The sequence below is a fragment of the Triticum aestivum genome, chromosome 4B (assembly GCF_018294505.1).
Source record: "Triticum aestivum cultivar Chinese Spring chromosome 4B, IWGSC CS RefSeq v2.1, whole genome shotgun sequence".
Lineage (NCBI taxonomy): Eukaryota > Viridiplantae > Streptophyta > Magnoliopsida > Poales > Poaceae > Triticum > Triticum aestivum.
This window is the reverse complement of record NC_057804.1, coordinates 633,231,678-633,249,849: the sequence shown is the minus strand read 5'-3', so window position 1 is coordinate 633,249,849 and position 18,172 is coordinate 633,231,678. Positions and strand designations below refer to the sequence as shown.

General features: G+C 46.7%; 1 protein-coding gene across 15 annotated transcripts in view; it reads right to left on the bottom strand.

The window, feature by feature from the left end:
• Positions 1–11,943, bottom strand: part of LOC123093725 (disease resistance protein RGA2) — a 14,063-nt gene extending 2,120 nt beyond the window's left edge. Inside the window, exons 1-8 of one of the 15 annotated variants that reach the window (XM_044515747.1) lie at positions 11,762–11,943; positions 2,996–7,433; positions 2,696–2,834; positions 2,288–2,412; positions 1,993–2,200; positions 1,785–1,882; positions 1,520–1,610; positions 1,277–1,445 (exon numbers count right to left, since the gene is read on the bottom strand). In XM_044515747.1, the coding sequence (XP_044371682.1) occupies positions 3,007–7,433; positions 11,762–11,801 (4,467 nt within the window). In that variant the 5' untranslated portion in view covers positions 11,802–11,943 and the 3' untranslated portion in view covers positions 1,277–1,445; positions 1,520–1,610; positions 1,785–1,882; ... (2 more) ...; positions 2,696–2,834; positions 2,996–3,006. The remainder of the gene's footprint in view (positions 1–1,276; positions 1,446–1,519; positions 1,611–1,784; positions 1,883–1,992; positions 2,201–2,287; positions 2,413–2,695; positions 2,835–2,995; positions 7,434–11,761) is intronic. The other 14 variants (XM_044515743.1, XM_044515746.1, XM_044515741.1 and 11 more) reach the window with 14 other exon arrangements.
• Between the last annotated feature and the right edge of the window lie 6,229 nt (positions 11,944–18,172).

Below are 18,172 nucleotides of genomic sequence, written 5' to 3'. Positions count from 1 at the left end.
CCGCGCTCGCCGGGCCACTGCAGCAGCCGCTGCAGCTGCCATCCATCGCCACCACCGCCCAGCCCTGGCTGCAGTGGCAGCCGCCGCTCTTGGCGGCCTCAGCCGCGCCCGACGCTCCGCCGCAGCAGCCGCTGCAGCTGCAGCAGCCACCGCCGGTCAGCTCCGGCCCCGCATCGGCCGCACCGGCAGGAGTCCCGCTTCACCAAGTCCAGTCCCCGCCGTCGCCGTCACCGCTTCCGTCTTGGATCGCTACCCGCCACGTGTCGGCGACGGTGAGGCTGCAGGCTGCTGCGCGCGGCCTCCTAGCGCGTCGGCGTGTGCGGGAGATGCGTGGTCTGTAGCTGCCGCTCCTCCAAATTGCCCTTCGGTGCGCAAAGGACCTCGATCTCATCCGCTGCGTCGGGATCTTGGGCATGCGGTTTCCCCCACAGGCGGCGGGCATGTTGTTTTCCCAGGCAGCGACCTCAAAGTCTGCAACATCGGCGGTTGGGGGGGCGCACCCCTCGTCATTCTCCATCGCAAGCCCTCCACTCTTCCCTGTGCGGTGCAAACCAACAGCCGTCCGGCAGGGAGAAGGCATGGTGTCACCGACAGCAGCGCACCGCGTAGCACCACTGCATTCCGCCACCGGCCGCCACGAGGGCGCCTCTGCTGGTCACTCTTGCGACCACTTCCAGGTGGTCATACACATGCACTCCTTTTGTCCAGGTGGTGTCCATGGGATCCAGGTGGCTGTACACGTGCACGTCCGACGTGCGGATGGTGTCCACTTTTTGTTAAGGGTCCAAAATAAAGCGTCCCAGTCTATTTCAGGTTGAGAATAATAAAACAAGCCGAGATGTAAAAGGCTTGTTTTTAGGTGTTAGGTTTGTGTTGCGTCGAGTCATGGTTATAAGTTGGTTAGGCTGCAGCTCGAGGACAAGCTGCATGTCTAGGTGGGATGTAGTGTTAGAGTACGTAATGGGCCTAATGGGCCCATTAGTCTTAGGGTTAATTAGAGATAAGGGTCGCTTGCATAGGGGTCAAGTAAGCCTTGCTTGGGAGTCAAGTAAACCTCTCTATATAAAGAGAGGAGATGTATCAATCTAAGAAAGCAAGAATTAAGAAGGAAATCCCTCCCCTCTTGCCCGGCCGTGGGCAAAAAAGGCCCCCGGCCGGACCTCTCGCGCCCTCCTTCTAGCAGCACCATAACAGGTTGTGATTGAGATAAGCAATCTCCCCAGCGCATTCTCTAATGTCTTGTTAAAAGAGGTTGTGAAGTTACCACAATTTTTACCTGAGCTTCCATGACAGTCCTCTCAACAGTGAACCAAAAAGCACCCTACGCCCATGTCAGCCTCCTTATGGGCAGGTACCACACGGAGGCCTATTGGGCGAACCACGGCTATGTACTTCTTTCTCTCTGTCCTGGAGTGATTGATCTAGAACATGAAGCAACACCATAACTGAGAGTAGCTACCAACAGCACATGATGTCTGACTGAATATAGGTAAAAGATTAATCAGGGCGAGGCACTTACAGTTCCATCACTAGGTAGGCAAGTTTCAGTTGTTAACAGTTTAGCAGCAAGTGAATCCCTGGCATTAACCAACATCCTGATTCACTGTTGACTGATCAGAATAAATTGCTTTACTTGTATTCTATTTAATATAGAAGACTAGAAAGATAGAACACTGAAAACTGTTATAGCTAAAAAATAAGAAGTAATCTTCTCATAGCTCAAAACCGAAAATTAATGAATAGGCTGCAATCATGCCTTTTTGAAATTTCAAAATTGCCCATACCCTGCAATGCAACACCTTCAGACCTCTACTGCTCCCTATGATCTGAATTGGCTCCAGGGTTGCACTGCTATGGTATGCAGACTATTCCTGTGAAGATCCTATACACCATTAAAACAATAAACAATAACAATTATGATGAATGAAAGAATATTTGGTATTAGTAGAATGTAGACTTGAACTAAAAAAACTGCAAACCTTATCAGTATACCTGGTATCAGTAACTTAGACTGGATGGCAAAACTGCAAACCTTATCAGTAGCAAAACACTGACAACTCATTGTTTTCCATAACTAAGCCAAAGATGATCCTTTAATCCCTAAAACTGAACTTTACAGGTATACCATCGGTCTTCATGAGTTTTGGACAAAATGCAAACATAAGTGGCTACAAAGCCTACCAAACAAACGCTATAACACCTGAAAAACAAGAAAACAGAAATTAGGAATGCAGGAACACCTGGTACTGATAGCAACATAGCAGAATATGAAGAAAGAAATGACCACCTTAATATCAGCAGCTTGACGCAAAAGTCTCATTTGTTCCATACTTATGCCATACTGATATTTTGATTGTAACACCCAAAATAGGAAGTCGGAATATGAAGAAACCTATAAGATCAAACAAACACCTGTACAAAGAACCAAACCAAATGGTGATCACAGATTATGTTGGTAATTACATCTAGCAAAGATAAGAGAGACTTGCAGATAATCAGGTTGGTTTTCTCAGACTTGTGGAAAGACAAGGGGCGTTGAGAAGCAAATCTTAAATACTTTCTGCCATGTAGAAGAAAATGGAAATCTAATATAGCAGGAGCATAAGTGGATATATTTTTTGCAGCGGGTATAAGTGGAAGTTGATAGGATTGATATGGTACAGCAGGAGTAAAGTTCCAGTTTAGATGTACTTACCAGATTTATGTACAGGAAGGAAGACGGCAGCCACAAGAGACAAGACCCTCACATCATGCATGTGGCAAGTGTGTATGAATGGAAAAAGCAGAGCTCTACAAAGCTAGAAGAATGTACGAGGGAACTCCAAGGCATTTTCCTGCACAGTGGATGGGAACAAATGCAGTGTTATTAAGCAGGAAAAGGGCAAAGTGGAAAAACACAAGAAAGTACTCCCTCCGTCCCATAATATAAGAACATTCTGTACACTAGCGTAGTGTCAAAAACGCTCTTATATTATGGGATGGAGGGATGTGTTACCTTGGATCAGTCTATGTTATGACTTTTTGGATGGTTCCCTCTAACCCCCTGCAATGCTGTCTTAGCTCCTCGCTGCACATGTATCCAACAACTAGCTCTTGCAGTGATTTGGGGAGGCCGTCGTTGGGCAATGACGAGATGGCTGGACAGCGGTAGATTGATAATATCTTGAGGCTGGTAAGGTTGCGCAGCCTTGTAGGGAGTTGCTGAAGATCGACAAAATGCATAAACTGAAGTTTCTGGAGGGAGGAGAGGAGCTGAAGGGCGTCCTCTTGCTCCTTGCTGAAGCGCTCCATCCCTTCAGACCCATACCCACGAAGTTCCAGCTTGGTGAGGGAGGAAGAAAGGAAGCTGCAGATCGGTGCAGCAAGGAGTCCCCTTATGTCATCTGTACAAAGCTCCTGCAGTGTGGATGAAACAAGCTGCGTCGGTTGCTCTTCTCCTCCTTTAACGTCCTCCAAAGTCCGTCTGGGATTGGGATCCCAACCAGCAAAGAACCTAGGGCTGCCACGGGCTATTAATTTGTTGAGCTGGCCTCCGTTGGTAAGAAGAGACCGCAAACCCTGACACTTGAGATCCTGTCCGCAACCTTCCAAATTTAATTTGGTAAGAGAGGAGAGGTTTGCGAGGGGCTCCAGCGTCCCCATGCCTTTCACAGTAAGCTCCAGGTATTGCAGGGAGGAAGGAAAAATGTGACAGGAAAACGAGAAGGCGGATAGAAACTTTGGGGACCACACTATTAATAAACTCTGGAGGGATCGCAAGGCTTGGAGACCTCCTCCGGGAACAAGAGTTGGTGGGTCCACCAGGACCAGCTCTGGGCAGCCAGAGAAATCTAATTCCCGTAGTGAGTCAAAGATCTGAGCTGGTAAGAGCAGCACCCCATCATCCTCTTCCTCTGATGGTCTTGTTATTTCATCTGATGCTGCTGATGTTGTCTGTTGCACATCCACCCCCACTACCAGCTTTTTTATGTTTTTACACTTCCATATATTCAATATGGAGAGCCTTGGGAGGTGAGGGAGTAGCTCTGTCAATTCCTTCCCACTATTACCATTTAAACCATAGACCTTGATATGCTCAACAGGGAGCTGCCATTCCACATCACCCTGACCTCCTAGTGGTTCAACCAGACTAAGTGAATTTTCTACAATTAATTTCTTCAGCGAGGTTAACTTCAGAAGGTGCTTCAACTCCAGAGGTGGGCAGCTATCGAGTGTCAGCTTCTCCATACATGTTTCCTTATCAAAAACTAACAGTTGATCTAAGCTTTGCAAATCACCCCATCCAATGATTTTCAATTCTGCTCCATCAGATAATTTTGAGTACGCAAACCTCTTCAGTAGCTTGACACGTTCAATCATGACACGACGCAGACTCTCAATCCAGGACGTGGGAATCACTGACGAAAATTCTGGACAGTCGCATACTTCAAGCTCTTGTAGCTTAGGGAACCAATCTGGAAAAACAATGTGGTTTGAGAAAGGCAACCCCAACAGTTTTGGGCACTTCCTAATGATCAGAACTTGCAAAAGAGGGAATATATGAGCATCCGGTGGCAACAAGTCTCCACCTATAGAAGAATCTTGTTCAGCTGGGTAAACCCATTTTTCATAACTTCCTAGCCCAATGAGTTCAAGCTTTATTAGCATGCAGAAACTTTTCTCCATGATAACCTCTTTTAGTCCGGCAATATTCTCCAACCTCAGTTCACGAAGATCCCACGCCTTCCCTAAAGAAGGGAAAACCTCCCAAGAAACACCATCAAGCCAAAGAGATTGCAGAGCTTCAACAACAAGCTGATCACCCAGCCATGCTGGACAAGAAGGGCCTCTGTGCCCTCTAATGCACAATACTTGAAGATCTCCATGTGGTTGAAGGCTCTCAAGAACCGCCGCTTCCACACCAGGCTCAACACTAGACCGCTCACTATCCCAGTCCAATGTTAACCTCCTCAAGTATTTTTTCTCCAACAGTTTTGCTTGAGCTGCTTCTTCTACTGTATGTATCTTCTCAAGGTTGTATATGCCAAGCTCCCTTAGCTTGGTCAAATGCTCTAGTTGCTTTGATTCAAATCCTTGGCTTTTTTTACTGACTCGAAATACTTTTAACTCTTCTAAGAGTTTAAGTTTTCCCACATTACAAATATCAGAATGAATCTCATCATCACCTGGGGCATAAAAATGGCACAATTTGCCAAGGTTGCTCATGTCTTCAGGCAAATCACAACTGCCATCCCACGACTCAAGATCTAGAATCCTTAAATGATAAAATTTAGAGATGTTCTGTGGTAAATGCATCTTGTTGTCTTCTGTCCCTAGATATAGGTATCGTAGGTGGACAAGTCTTGAATAGTCATGTAACATGGAGTCCACGGGACACATCATGCTGGGCAAATAAAGAACACGAATAGCATTTGCTTCACACAAAAAATCACCAAATATCTTGGCGAAATTTTCATCCATTTCTCCTAGTAACATCAAACTTTGCAAATGTTCAACCTTCAATCTTGTCTTCAGTTCTTCCAATTCACTCTTAAATTTTTCACCAGATACTGCATCATATTCACCTAAGTCATCTGTGCTTATAGACAAGTGACGGATGGATGGCTGAATTTCTGCTGATCCAACATCAGAGAGACGTAAACTAAGACAATCATTCGATCCAACTTTCAATGCCAAATCATGCAGTAAGTCATGCATGACATATAACAAAACACCATCAGTTTCCTCTTCTCTGAAAAAACCATGAATGACTAACTCATTTAAATTGCTCAAACCTATATCTTCACATGTTTGGTTTTGACCACTAGGTATCAAAATATCTAGTCCGATCCACAGATTGATGAGATCGTGGCTTCTGAAATTGCAATCTTCAGGAAACAATGCAGAATATGCAAAACATTGTTGCAGATGGAAAGGAAGGAAGTCATAGCTAAGCTTCAAGGCAGGCATAATTTCATTGTCATCAGTCTGCTTCTCCCATCCTTTACTTTTTAGGACCCTTCTCCAATGAAGCAAACGAAGGTCTTTACTCAGTAATCTACCAACTGTTTTTGCCGCAAGAGGGGAGCCCTTTAGTTTTTCCATTATCTTATCTCCAGTCTCAAGCAAAAAATGTTTATCCCTTGGACATTGCTCATCACCAAATACAAATGCAAGGAACAACTTCCTAAACTCTTCAGATTCTAAACCGTTCAACTTTATTGAGTGGCCAATTGTTTTAACCTTCTGTGCTATTGCTTGAAACCGAGTTGTGACGAGAATCATGGAACCCTTTTCTTGTGATTGATTGAGTGTCGACAATAGTTTTTCCCAATCATCCCCATTACTAATCCGCCATATATCATCCAATACAAGTAAGAACCTTTTATATTTTAATCTTTGTTCAATCACATTTTCTGTTATAATACCCTCTTTTTCCGCTTCAACTCGATGTGTACATGTTTTAATCTGTTCTAGCACCTTATCGAGATTGAAATCAAGGGAGACACATATCCAAATCATGACTGGAAAATGATTCTGCACTTGTTGGTTGCGATATATGTGTTGTATCAGAGTTGTCTTCCCCATTCCCCCCGGACCCACAACCGGCAGCACAGTTAGACCCTTGTCACAATATTGACCCTTGGTGATATCATGTATGATGCTATTCATGACACGGTCCCTCCCATACAGTTTTGGCTCATCAATCCGACCTTTGGTGATAGGACGAATTTGGGCAGTGTCTGGGACAGTTCTAGGGCCACAATGTATCAGAATCTTGCTAACCTCATTGCGCATAAGCTGCAGTTTCTCTACAATGTTATTCATCCTTTGAGAGAAACCAATCCTATTAAACTCAAGCTTTGGTGTTTCTTGCTCATTGCCACCATCGCCATCACCAACATGTAGATGTGGGGAAGATGAGCAAGGGAGGAGTTTACCGAGCTTGGGCATGCATCCGCTGGCCTCATGATTGGCGCTTGGCGCTGAGGAGGAATTGTTGTGTGACCTCTGCCGGCGCTTAGCACGCTGCCAAGCGCAACAGTTAACCAGTTTGCCAACAGTTTCGGCGGTGTGGCGAGCATTGAAGGCAAGGTTGCGGACGCAACCCTTGCCGTGCTTGTCGGCAGCCTCATACGTTCCATGGAGCTTGTCGTGGATGCGGAAATAGTCCAGCTCATCCAGCAAATCTTCGGCATTCTGAGCCGAGTCCCGCAGCTTCTGCAGCAGCATCTCCATTGCCGGGCCTCCGAGCTCCTTGTGGGCAGCCTGCTCAAGCATGGCCTTCACGAGCAGCAGTTCCGTGCTGAGGGCCTCGACGTTGGGACCAAAGTTCTTGGTGTCTGCCCAAGCCCCCAGCACACCCTCGGCAACGGGGGCTAGCGCCTTGCCCACCACCCATTGCGCCACACGGAGTGCTGCGTACATCCCCATCTGATGCAGGGATGTACGACCTGCATCGATCCAGAAACCAAAGGAAATCCAATCATTGGTACATATGTCATATATGCAGGCATTGATTTGCCGTCACTAATAAAAAGTAAGAAATCCTGGAAAAGATCAATGAAAAAATAGCGCGCTATAAGATATAACGTCGCCCTTCTCTAGATGCTATACAGGTTATAGTGTGCTAATAGCGTGCTATATTTAAAAAATAGCGTTTTGCAAAAAACAAATTCAAATATATATATCACATAATGGAAGGCTTCAATAATTTGCAAGGAAAGGGAATACTCCTAACTAAACATGGATACTCCTAATTTGCAACTAAAGGGAACACTCCTAATAAGAAATTGCATTGACTTGCTGGAGTTGGAGGCGTGGTCGACGCTGCTACTTGGAGACAGGATGAAGAGAAGCTGTTGCAACTCACGAACCGCCGTCGCCGCCTTTGCTCACGAGTCACGAATGCCGCCGCCGCCTTCACTCACGAGTCACGAACGCCGCCGTCACCTTCGGTCACGAGCTGGTGGGAAACTGGTGACGAGTTGGCTGGTTAGGCTGTATGAGTTGTTGTATAGACTGTTGTATGAGTTGCATCTGAGAGAGTGTGTGTGTGAGAGTGAGTTGGGCTGATGCGGTGATGCTTGATAGGCTGCTGGGTGATACACGCTAAAACGCTACAAGTTATTTTGTTTAGCGTCAAAATAGTGCGCTATAACATGAATAGCGCTGTAGCGCGCAAATTTGCTAAAACGTAATGTGGTCTTTCCCGATAGGCTATAGCGACGCTATAACGTCGAAATAGCACACAATTTTTTTTGTTGGAAAAGATATTAGTACTGATTGTATAGGCTAGCTGCAACGCGCTTGCACGAGGTACTGGTCTGCAGGTGATGAATGCTGACTGCTGGGGAGGCTTAGCTAGCTGCAAAAGGATCTGCCGGTCAGGCCTGCAGGAACACCTTTACATATGAGAGAGAGAGAGAGAGAGAGAGAGAGAGAGAGAGAGAGAGATCTGACTTGCTACCTTGTGATCTGAGGCAGCAGTGCGGTGCGGCTGGTCCAGACCCGGGAGCTGTCGTCGCCACGGCGATGGGGAAGAGGGTGAGGTGACGGGAGGAGGCGGGCAGAAGAGAGCAAGTGACGGAGAGATCAAGCGACTGTGAGAAAGAGAGAGTGAGTTAGTGAGTGTTTAGCACCCAGACAGATCTGATATAGTACTAATTAACTAGTATCACTGGGGTAGCTGCGCTTGTCACACGGATTTAATAAGATAGACAAGGGGCTGTCATCAGCAAGTACAAAAAACCAACTCCCTCCTTCCAGTCTGCTGGCTTCTGCGTATTTTGCGATTCAAAAATCAGTTTGACCAACAGAATGTTGGTTATCCGGCACACAAAAAAACATGTCACCAAATTTGTATTTGAATAAAGTGTCCAGTGCTATAATCATTATGACATACGATTCAAAAAATATGAAAATGTCATGTGAACTATTGATGTGTTAAGCCAAGGCGTTGATCAGCAACTGCTTTATTGAGCCAAGGAGTAGTGAGAGAGAGAGAGATCTGAGATACGAGGGAGCTGCTTACTTTACTTTACTCTAATGTCTCTCCTTATTGGTGGTCAGCAGCTACAAGTCATCACCCGAACTAATCCCGTCCCATCCTTTGAACGCAAATCCAAGAGTAAAGACAAGGCTAGGCTGCGGGAGAGTCATCGGTGGGATTGCGGTCTTCAAGGCGCTGGCCGGCACACACAGACATGCCATGTGAATGAGTTTGGTAAGCAAATATTAAAAAGACGGGCATTGAGAGCTAGCGCCTAGACTCGAGTTGATCAGATTATACTACTTTGCAGCACCAGTTAATTAATCAGCGATTAAACAAAGCTAATCGTGCTACACCTGCTTGCCTGGAAAGGACAAGTGTGGGGCGAAAACACTAGGCAGCTGCACAAAGCAGAGACAGAGAGTAGTAATAATCAGGCTATTAGCTGCACTTGCCAAACTGATTAAAGAACAAGGGCAAGATGCCGTCATCAGCTACAGATAAACTAGTACTAATCAATACTAGAAACTACTCCTGTCGTCCCAGTAGATACTCTGTAAATATCAGGGAGAGGGTTCCGGGTCTTCTTGAACAAAAATACAACGAGTATTTCGATTCGTGAGGCCAAGGCTCTGATCGACAGTTGTTCTACTACCATGTAATATATATTTATGAGAGGGCAGCGTTAGAGATCAAGTTTGAGAGTGCTAACAACACTGGACAACCTGTGCAGATACGCCTGGAGTTGATACAAAGAGGAAGGATCAAGAGAGGCTGGGGATGATTACATTTGCTTTGGCTGCTGGGCTTGCAAGCAAATGGCCTCCTTCAGTATCGAGGTCTATAGTAGTAAGTTAATGTGTACGGAAAAGAAAATTTCTCCCCCCCACCCCGGCCCTCGCGTCGCCCCCCTGGGCGACTCGGGGGCGACTAGGGTTCCGCGGCCGCCGCCACCCCCCGCCACTCCCTTCTTCCCCTCGCCGCTACCGGAGACGGCCGCCGGGAAGCCTGCGCAGGCGCCGGTGAAGGTGGCGGCGAGGATCTCGGCGCTCCATCCCCTCTCGGAGGCCTGCGGTTCCTGGGGCGGCGGCCCCAACCGGAGAGGCGGCGTCGTCGGGCGGTGGGCGGCGTTCGCAGGGGTGCTGGCCAGTGTGCCTGGCCGCGCGGGCGGCGGGTGGTTGGTGGAATCCGGCCGCGGCGCGAAGTTTCTTCGTCAGATCTGGAGGTTCGAAATCCCTTCCCGCCTACCTCTCTCTCGCCGTCGGCGGTGGCTTGTGATTTGCTCTCTGGCCCTGGCGTTGGTGCGAGTTGGTGGCCAGCTAGGGGACCGGGGGAAACCTTGGCCGGTCCGGCCGGTCCGGCGGCGGCAATGCCCAAGGGCGCTGCTTTCCTCCATGGGGGCGCAGCCGAGGTCCCCTGCTTCCACCCCGACCCACCCTGCCCGGGTGAAAACCTTATATCCTCTCGGATTTGGCGGCGGCGGCGCCTTGCGCGCCGTGACCTTGCTTGAGGCGCCGTTAGGGAGGCAGGATGCGGTCGGGAGGCGCTGCAGGTGAGGGACGGAGCTGCCTCCTCTTCATCGTCCGATTCCACGAAGCGTATTTCCACCTAGCTGGGCATGGACCGTGGCGGAGCGGCCGGCTAGGGATATCCCAAATTGAAGTGGCCGCACTATGTCCACCTTCCGATGTGAGGGCGGCATTCTTCGAGCTCTAGGGTGAGCTCCTCGAAACCCCGACGGTGCGGCGCCTACGAGCCATGGCGAGGGGGTAGGGTCCCTCTTCGGTGATTGAGATGGAAGATGTTGTTCCCCTTCTTCTCTAGGTGTTCCTGGAGCATGGCCATCTTTGAAGGTCGGATATGCCCTGCTTTGCTGCTCTGCTTTTCCTCATATGATCCTAGTGTGGAGTGCTCGGCCTTTGCAAGCTGTAATCTTAATTTCCTTTGCTTTAGCTGCTTGTGGAGGTTGTAGTTAGCGTTTCAGTCCAGTGTTCCCATTGTATCCTTCTGACCGCTGTAATTTGGTTGTTTGCTGTAACTCCTGGCCGGTTGATGGCTTTGTTAATTCAAAGCCGGGCTCCTCGTGGCCGGTTGATGGCTTTGTTAATTCAAAGCCGGGCTCCTCGCGAGCCTTCGTTCTAAAAAAAAAAGTAGTAAGTTAATAACATACTGCTAGTGAACTGAAGGAGCCTCAGTTGTGGTGCCCGGAAGGAGTGATCAAGCTGAGGTCGTACGGACCAATGATGTGCTTTAGCCAACAAGTGAAGTGTATGTCCACTGCTCCCACCGGATGAGATCGACCAAACAATCGCATCCCATCCCGCGAAGCAAATCCAAGAGTAAGAACAAGGCTAGGCTAGCTACAACACTCTGGCCGGCACAAGGACATGCCATGTGAACGAGCTTGGTAAGCGAATGTTAAAAAGACGGGCACTGGGGGCTAGCGCCTAGACACGAGTTGATCATATTGCACTTGAATTGGCACAAAGGCCAGCTTTATTCGCTTCAAGCTCAAGCTCGTCTCTTGATGTATGGCGGCCATTACTTAGTTTCTGGGTACGCACCGAGGCAAGGCAAACAATAGGGCGCGGAGACAGCTGCGATTCCACTGAAGCAAACAGCCGTGCGTGACGTGACAGGGCGGCCTCTCTCGCATGCACGCGCTCGGAAATTGAGTGAGTGATTGGCTGGTGACCATGGTAATGGAGCTAGCTAGGTCGCGTTGGAAGGAACCTGGTGGGAATAAACGCAAGCACCTGCAGGGCGCGGGCAGAACAGAGGAGAGCTGACCTTGTGGGTGGCACGGACGGAGGAGAGACCGGGCTACCATGCCGGACGGGGAGCAGAGCAGCTTGAAGTCGACGCGCCTTGGTCCTTGCCCGCCGTTCGCCGTCTCCTCGCCGTCGCCGTCGCCGCAGGGGAGTTTTTTTTTGGGAAGTAGAGCAGGGGAGGTGGGAATGGTGGTTGGTTGGTCGAAGGTGGGCCAGGACTCAAAGAAAAAAGCAGACCCCGATATTGGGGGTAAATAATACTCCCTCCGTTTTTTAGTCTGCATATAAGATTTGATTAAAGTCAAACTTTATAAAATTTGACCAACTTTATTAAAAAAATCAACATCTACAACACTAAAGTTATATGGTATGAAAGTTAATTCAATGATGCATCTAACAATATTGATTTCATACTGTGAATCTTAATTTTTTTTAATAAAATTAGCCAAAGTTAACAAAGTTTGACTTTGACCAAATCTTATATACAGACTAAAAAAAAATAGAGGGAGTATATAAGAAGACCCAATATTGAGGCAAACAATATCTGAGAAGGATTGATTGACACGAACATTTTTTTTAGGAAAACGAACACTTTTGTTCAGTGCCAATAGCGGGCAGCAGCCAACAGGCATGGTTCAGTTTCAAAGCCATAGCCCACAGATTCAGGTATAATTGTTAATAGGATATATTAATCCTTCACTTTTGAAATTGGTACGTCTCCTCTCATGCCAATCCTTCACTTTCACCTATATATACTCTTATACCCTAGAAACATCAGGGGGAGCCACGAAATCACTTTTCCACCGCCGCAACCTTCTGTGCCCGTGAGATACCATCTTGGGGCCTTTTCCAGCGATCTGCCGGAGGGGGAATCGATCACGGAGGGCTTCTACATCAACACCATCGCCTCTCCGATGAATCATGAGTAGTTTACCACAGACCTTCGGGCCCATAGTTATTAGCTAGATGGCTTCTTCTCTCTCTTTGATTCTCAATACCAAGTTCTCAATGATGTTCTTGGAGATCTATTCGATGTAATATTCTTTTGCGGTATGTTTGCCGAGATCCCATGAATTGTGGATTTATGAACTTGATTATCTATGAATACTATTTGGTTTTTCTCTGAATTCTTATATGCATGATTTGATATTTTTGTTGGAAATATGAGCAATTTACTGAAAGATTTTATTAACAGAAATAGTAGATAAAGCATGACTAGTATAGCAGTGATAAAACAAGTCATGCGATTTGACAAAGTGAAGGTAAATAACATCTGCATACATGAGCTAGAAACGATCATCTCTCGAGCAGACAGTAGATCAAGATGCATATATGAGGTAGATCCTAACAAGTGTAGGGTAAACACTAGAAGAAGGAACTATGGCAGAACCTCTAACAGGAAAAACAAGAACACGTACTGGACAACAGCCGGAGCAGAGGCACTGGACTTGGTGTCGGTGTCCTCCATGTCGTCGAGGAGGTTGTCGATGTCGGGGAAGTAGTCGTCGTCGGGGAAGTAGTCGTCGGAGTCCGGGGCGTCCATGACGAAGAAGTCAGTAGTCGCGCAGAGCGCCCCCCAAAAACCTTATCACCCTTTTCCCGTACAGGACTCAAAGAGGTGCAGTTTCGGAGACCTACTATCCCGACTCGCGGTGCACGCCGCAAGCCGGGATGAGGAAGACAGCAACAACTCAGAGATTGGAACCAGTGGCGAGAGGAAGGAGAAGTTCTGGTGCGTCTCTTTGGGAGGAGCGACCTCCCTTTTATAGGCGCAAGAGAAGGAGGCGAGCGGCCACGCCGGGAGCTGAAGGGAACGCGGGAGACGAAACGAACAGCCAGCAGCCGAAGGGTGCAGCTTTCGTATTCAATATCCACTACAGCAAAAACTTTCCAGCTCCCGAGTGACCTTTCGTATACCCATAGTGCGTGGCAAAAATTTAGACATCGGCTCGGCTCATTCCCGCAACCCGCAACCCGCGACGCGTCATGACGAGGCGTGGCGTGGCGAGGCGGGCGGTGGAGGAGGAGCGCGCGTGGATGTCCCTCTTGTTCTCATGCTCATACAAGTGGGGAAAGAACCTCCCTTATAAGGAGGTCCAACTCCCACTAAACTAGCAATGTGGGACTAAACTTTAGTAGTATCCCTTGCCTTGCACAAATGGGCTAAGTGTGCCTCTAGGATTTATTTAGGAATTTCTGAAATAGTTATTGGGTTGTCCCAAAATAGACTGAATTCCAGCAATCCCCCACCAGATCCCAGAGGCACACAAAATTTGCCTTTGGTTTCAAAACACTGTTTTATATACCGGTACTGAAGTGGAGACTGTTAAGTTGAACTTCCACCTAGAACTCTATGCTACACTAGTAAGCAACTTGAACAGTGGACTGGGCCTTGAACTGCAAGTTTTCTGTGAATCTAGCTTCACACAAAGCCTTGACCGGTACATGGCTACCGTGGGTCTTCCCCGCGGGTGGAGCTTATGCGTCATACTCCGAGACCTTCCATGAGTTTACTAGAGAGAACCCTACTCTCATAGATTGCGACGTTTAACAATCAGACTCATATAGGTGCGTTCTTCAAAAGATGTTCTGCAGGACAACATCTCTGCTTCAAAGAGCCACTTAGAACACATTAAGATATACATCAACCTGCCATGCAGATTAGGAGAGTATTGCATCTTCATGGAGTGGTATTTTTAATAGTAAGGGTACTCTCCTCCCAGTTGACCAACAGCTTGTCTTACACATCTAATTCACGAGATCTCCGATCACAAAGAATAGGTTACCACTGTGAACAACTCATATTGAGGGTCTCATACCCATCTCCCTCGATGCATTATCTATCACATTACGTGATAGACCCTTAGTGAAAGGATCTGCCAGATTTTTAGACGTTTGGATATAATCCAATGCAATAACTCCTGAGTTTCTCATTTTCCTGACAGACTTTAACCTTCTCTGAACGTGTCTTGATGACTTCATGTTATCTTTGAGATGTTCACTTTCGTGGTCACAGTTTGATTGTCGCAGTTCATAAGGATACCCGGTACAGGTTTCTCAACAACCGGCAAGTCATTCAAGAGCCGATGAAGCCAATTTGCTTCGACCGTAGTTGTATCTAGTGCTGTGAGTTCTGCTTCCATTGTTGACCTCGTTAAGATGGTCTACTTGCAAGACTTCCAAGAAACAGCGCCACCTCCATGAGTGAATACATAACCGCTCGTGGCCTTTATCTCATCAGCATCTGAGATCCAGTTTGAGTCACTATACCCTTCAAGCACCTTTGGATGCCCAGTGTAGTGAATTCCATAATTTGCAGTGCCTTTCAAATAACACAAAACTCTCTCTAGAGCTTTCCAATGCACATCTCCTGGTTTTGAGACAAACCGGCTCAGTTTGCTAACAGCAAAAGAGATGTCAGGTCTTGTAGCATTGGCTAAGTACATAAGCGAGCCAATAATCTGTGAATATTTCAATTGGTCTCTAGCAATTCGTTGATTCTTTCGAAGCAACACACTAGCATCATATGGTGTTGGAGAGGTCTTGCGGTCACTATAGCCAAAGCGACTCAAGATCTTTTCCACATAGTGAGATTGAAGCAATGTAATCCCACCATCATTGTCTCTCAACAACTTGGTGTTCATAATGACATCAGCCACTCCTAAATCCTTCATCTCAAAATAGCGAGATAGGAAATCCTTGACCTCCTTAATAACATTCAGATTTGTTCTGAAAATCAGTATGTCATCAACATACAAGCAAAGCATAACTCCTTCGCCCCCACCATGGCGATAGTACACACATTTGTCAGCTTCGTTCACAACAAAGCCTGCAGCTGTTAAAGTTCTTTCGAACTTCTCATGCCACCGTTTGGGTGCTTGCTTGAGTCCATACAAAGACTTCAGCAACTTGCACACTTTCCCTTCCTGACCATCTATTACAAACCCATCTGGTTGTTCCATATAAATTTCCTCGTCCAACTCTCCATTTAGGTAAGCAGTCTTAACATCCATTTGATGAACGAGAAGACCATGTGAGGCAGCTAGTGAAAGTAGAACTCGAATAGTGATCAGTCGAGCCACAGGTGAGTAAGTATCAAAGAAGTCTTCACCTTCCTTTTGGGTATAACCCTTAGCCATGAGCCGAGCCTTGTACTTTTCAATAGTACCATCAGGCCTAAGCTTCTTCTTGAATACCCATTTGCATCCTATAGGTTTGCACCCATAAGGACGATCAGTTATCTCCCAAGTTTCGTTTGCCAAGATGGAATCCATCTCGCTACGAACTGCTTCCTTCCAGTAGTCAGCATCTTCAGATGCATAGGCCTCTGAAATAGAACTGGGAGTGTCATCTATGAGATACACAAGAAAATCATCACCAAAGGACTTTGCAGTCCTCTGTCTCTTGCTCCTAGTAGGAACTTCGTTCTTCTCCTCCACAGGACTTTCAAAGTGTTCCATTGAAATGGCAGGTTCAGTAATTGTAACTGGTTCCTGATTCGATGAACTAGGCATCTCCTGATTAGATGAGGTAGGCATATCCTTCATGGGAAAGATATCTTCAAAGAAAGTCGCATCATTCGACTCCATGATCGTACCGACATGCATGTCAGGTACCTCAGATTTTACAACCAAGAATCTATAACCAATGCTATGAAAAGCATATCCCAGGAGAACACAATCCATAGTTTTTGGTCCCAGCTTCCGCTTCTTTGGAATTGGCACATTGACTTTCGCCAAACAACCCCAGGTTCGTAGATAAGAGAGCTTTAACCTTTTATTCTCCCATTCCTCAAAAGGAGTTATCTCTTTGTTCTTTGTGGGAACTCGGTTTAGGACATGACATGCAGTCAATATCGCCTTCCCCCACCATGCCTTGGAGAGACCCGATGTGTCTAACATGGCGTTAACCAAATCAGTTAGAGTATGGTTCTTTCTTTCGGCCACCCCATTTGACTGAGGTGAATAGGGAGGCGTCCTCTCATGGATTATACCATGTTCCGCACAAAAGGAATCAAATTCATTTGAGAAATACTCTCCACCACAATCAGACCTAAGCCTCTTGATCTTTCAATCAAGTTGGTTTTCCGCTTCAGCTTTATAGATCTTGAAATAGTTCAAAGCCTCATCCTTACATTTCAGAAGATACACATGACAGTAAACTAGGGAATAAGTTCAACTTCGCTAGTCGCGACATGCAACCAAAGTTAACATGACAGAGACGTGAATGCCACACATTTGATTCACTATTGTTGCAAATATGATTAACAGCTTTATTGCAAACGTCTGATAAGGATAAACGAAACAGGCCTCCTGACTCATAGCCTTTACCAACAAAGGTTCCATACTTGGAAATTACAAATTTATTCGACTCAAAGACAAGCTTGTAGCCATCTCTACACAGAAGAGATCCGCTAACAAGATTTTTATTGACGGAGGGGACATAATGCACGTTCTTCAGCCGCACGATCTTCCCCGAAGTAAACTTCAGATTGTCCATGCCAACACCACGAACAGAAGCACTTGAACCGTTGCCCATCAGCACGGTGGAAGTCCCTGCAGTCTGATAAGACGAAAACATGGAAATATCACCACATACATGCACATTAGCACCCGTGTCAATCAACCAATTAGGAGAATGACATACTGAAAGAATAGTGGGAAATATACCATACCGAGCATCCTTCATGTCAGTGTCTCCAATGACAACATTAGCGGTCTTGCCGCCTTTCCCAGGATGACGCTTGTCATAGCGATTAGGGCAACTTGGAGCCCAATGATCAGGATCCCCACACACATGACAAACACCTTTCTTCTTGTCATTCTTCTTCTTGAAGTTCATGTGCTGCACAGCCTTGTTCTTCCCATCAAACTTTGCTTTACCATCAAACTTGCCCTTGTTCTTGAACTTGTGGGGCTGGAAGTTCTTCTTCTGTACCAGATTGGCATTAGAACCTCCCTCAATACCTCGAGCACGGTTGTCCATTGCTCTTGCCTTTTCTTCCACATCAAGAGTACCAATGAGATCCGGAACGGAAAACTCCTGCCTCTTATTCTTCAGTAAGGTAGCAAAGTTCCTCCACGTGGGACGAAGCTTAATGATGATACCTCGGGCAATAAACTTGTCCGGTAGGATACAATTGAAGTGCTCAAGTTCTCTAGCAAATGACTGTATCTCATGAGCTTGCTCAACCACGGAGCGCTATTCAGTCATCTTGTAATCATAGAATTGCTCCATGATGTACAGCTCAGTGCCAACATCCGAGACCCCAAACTTGGCCTCGAGTGCATCCCACATATCTTTTCCATTATCAATTGACGCATAAGCATCAACTATGTTCTCACCAAGAACACTCAAGAGAGCAACCTTAAACAAGGTATCCATTTTCTGAAAAGCTTGTGCCTGTTGGTCATCTTGCTCTCCTTCAGGT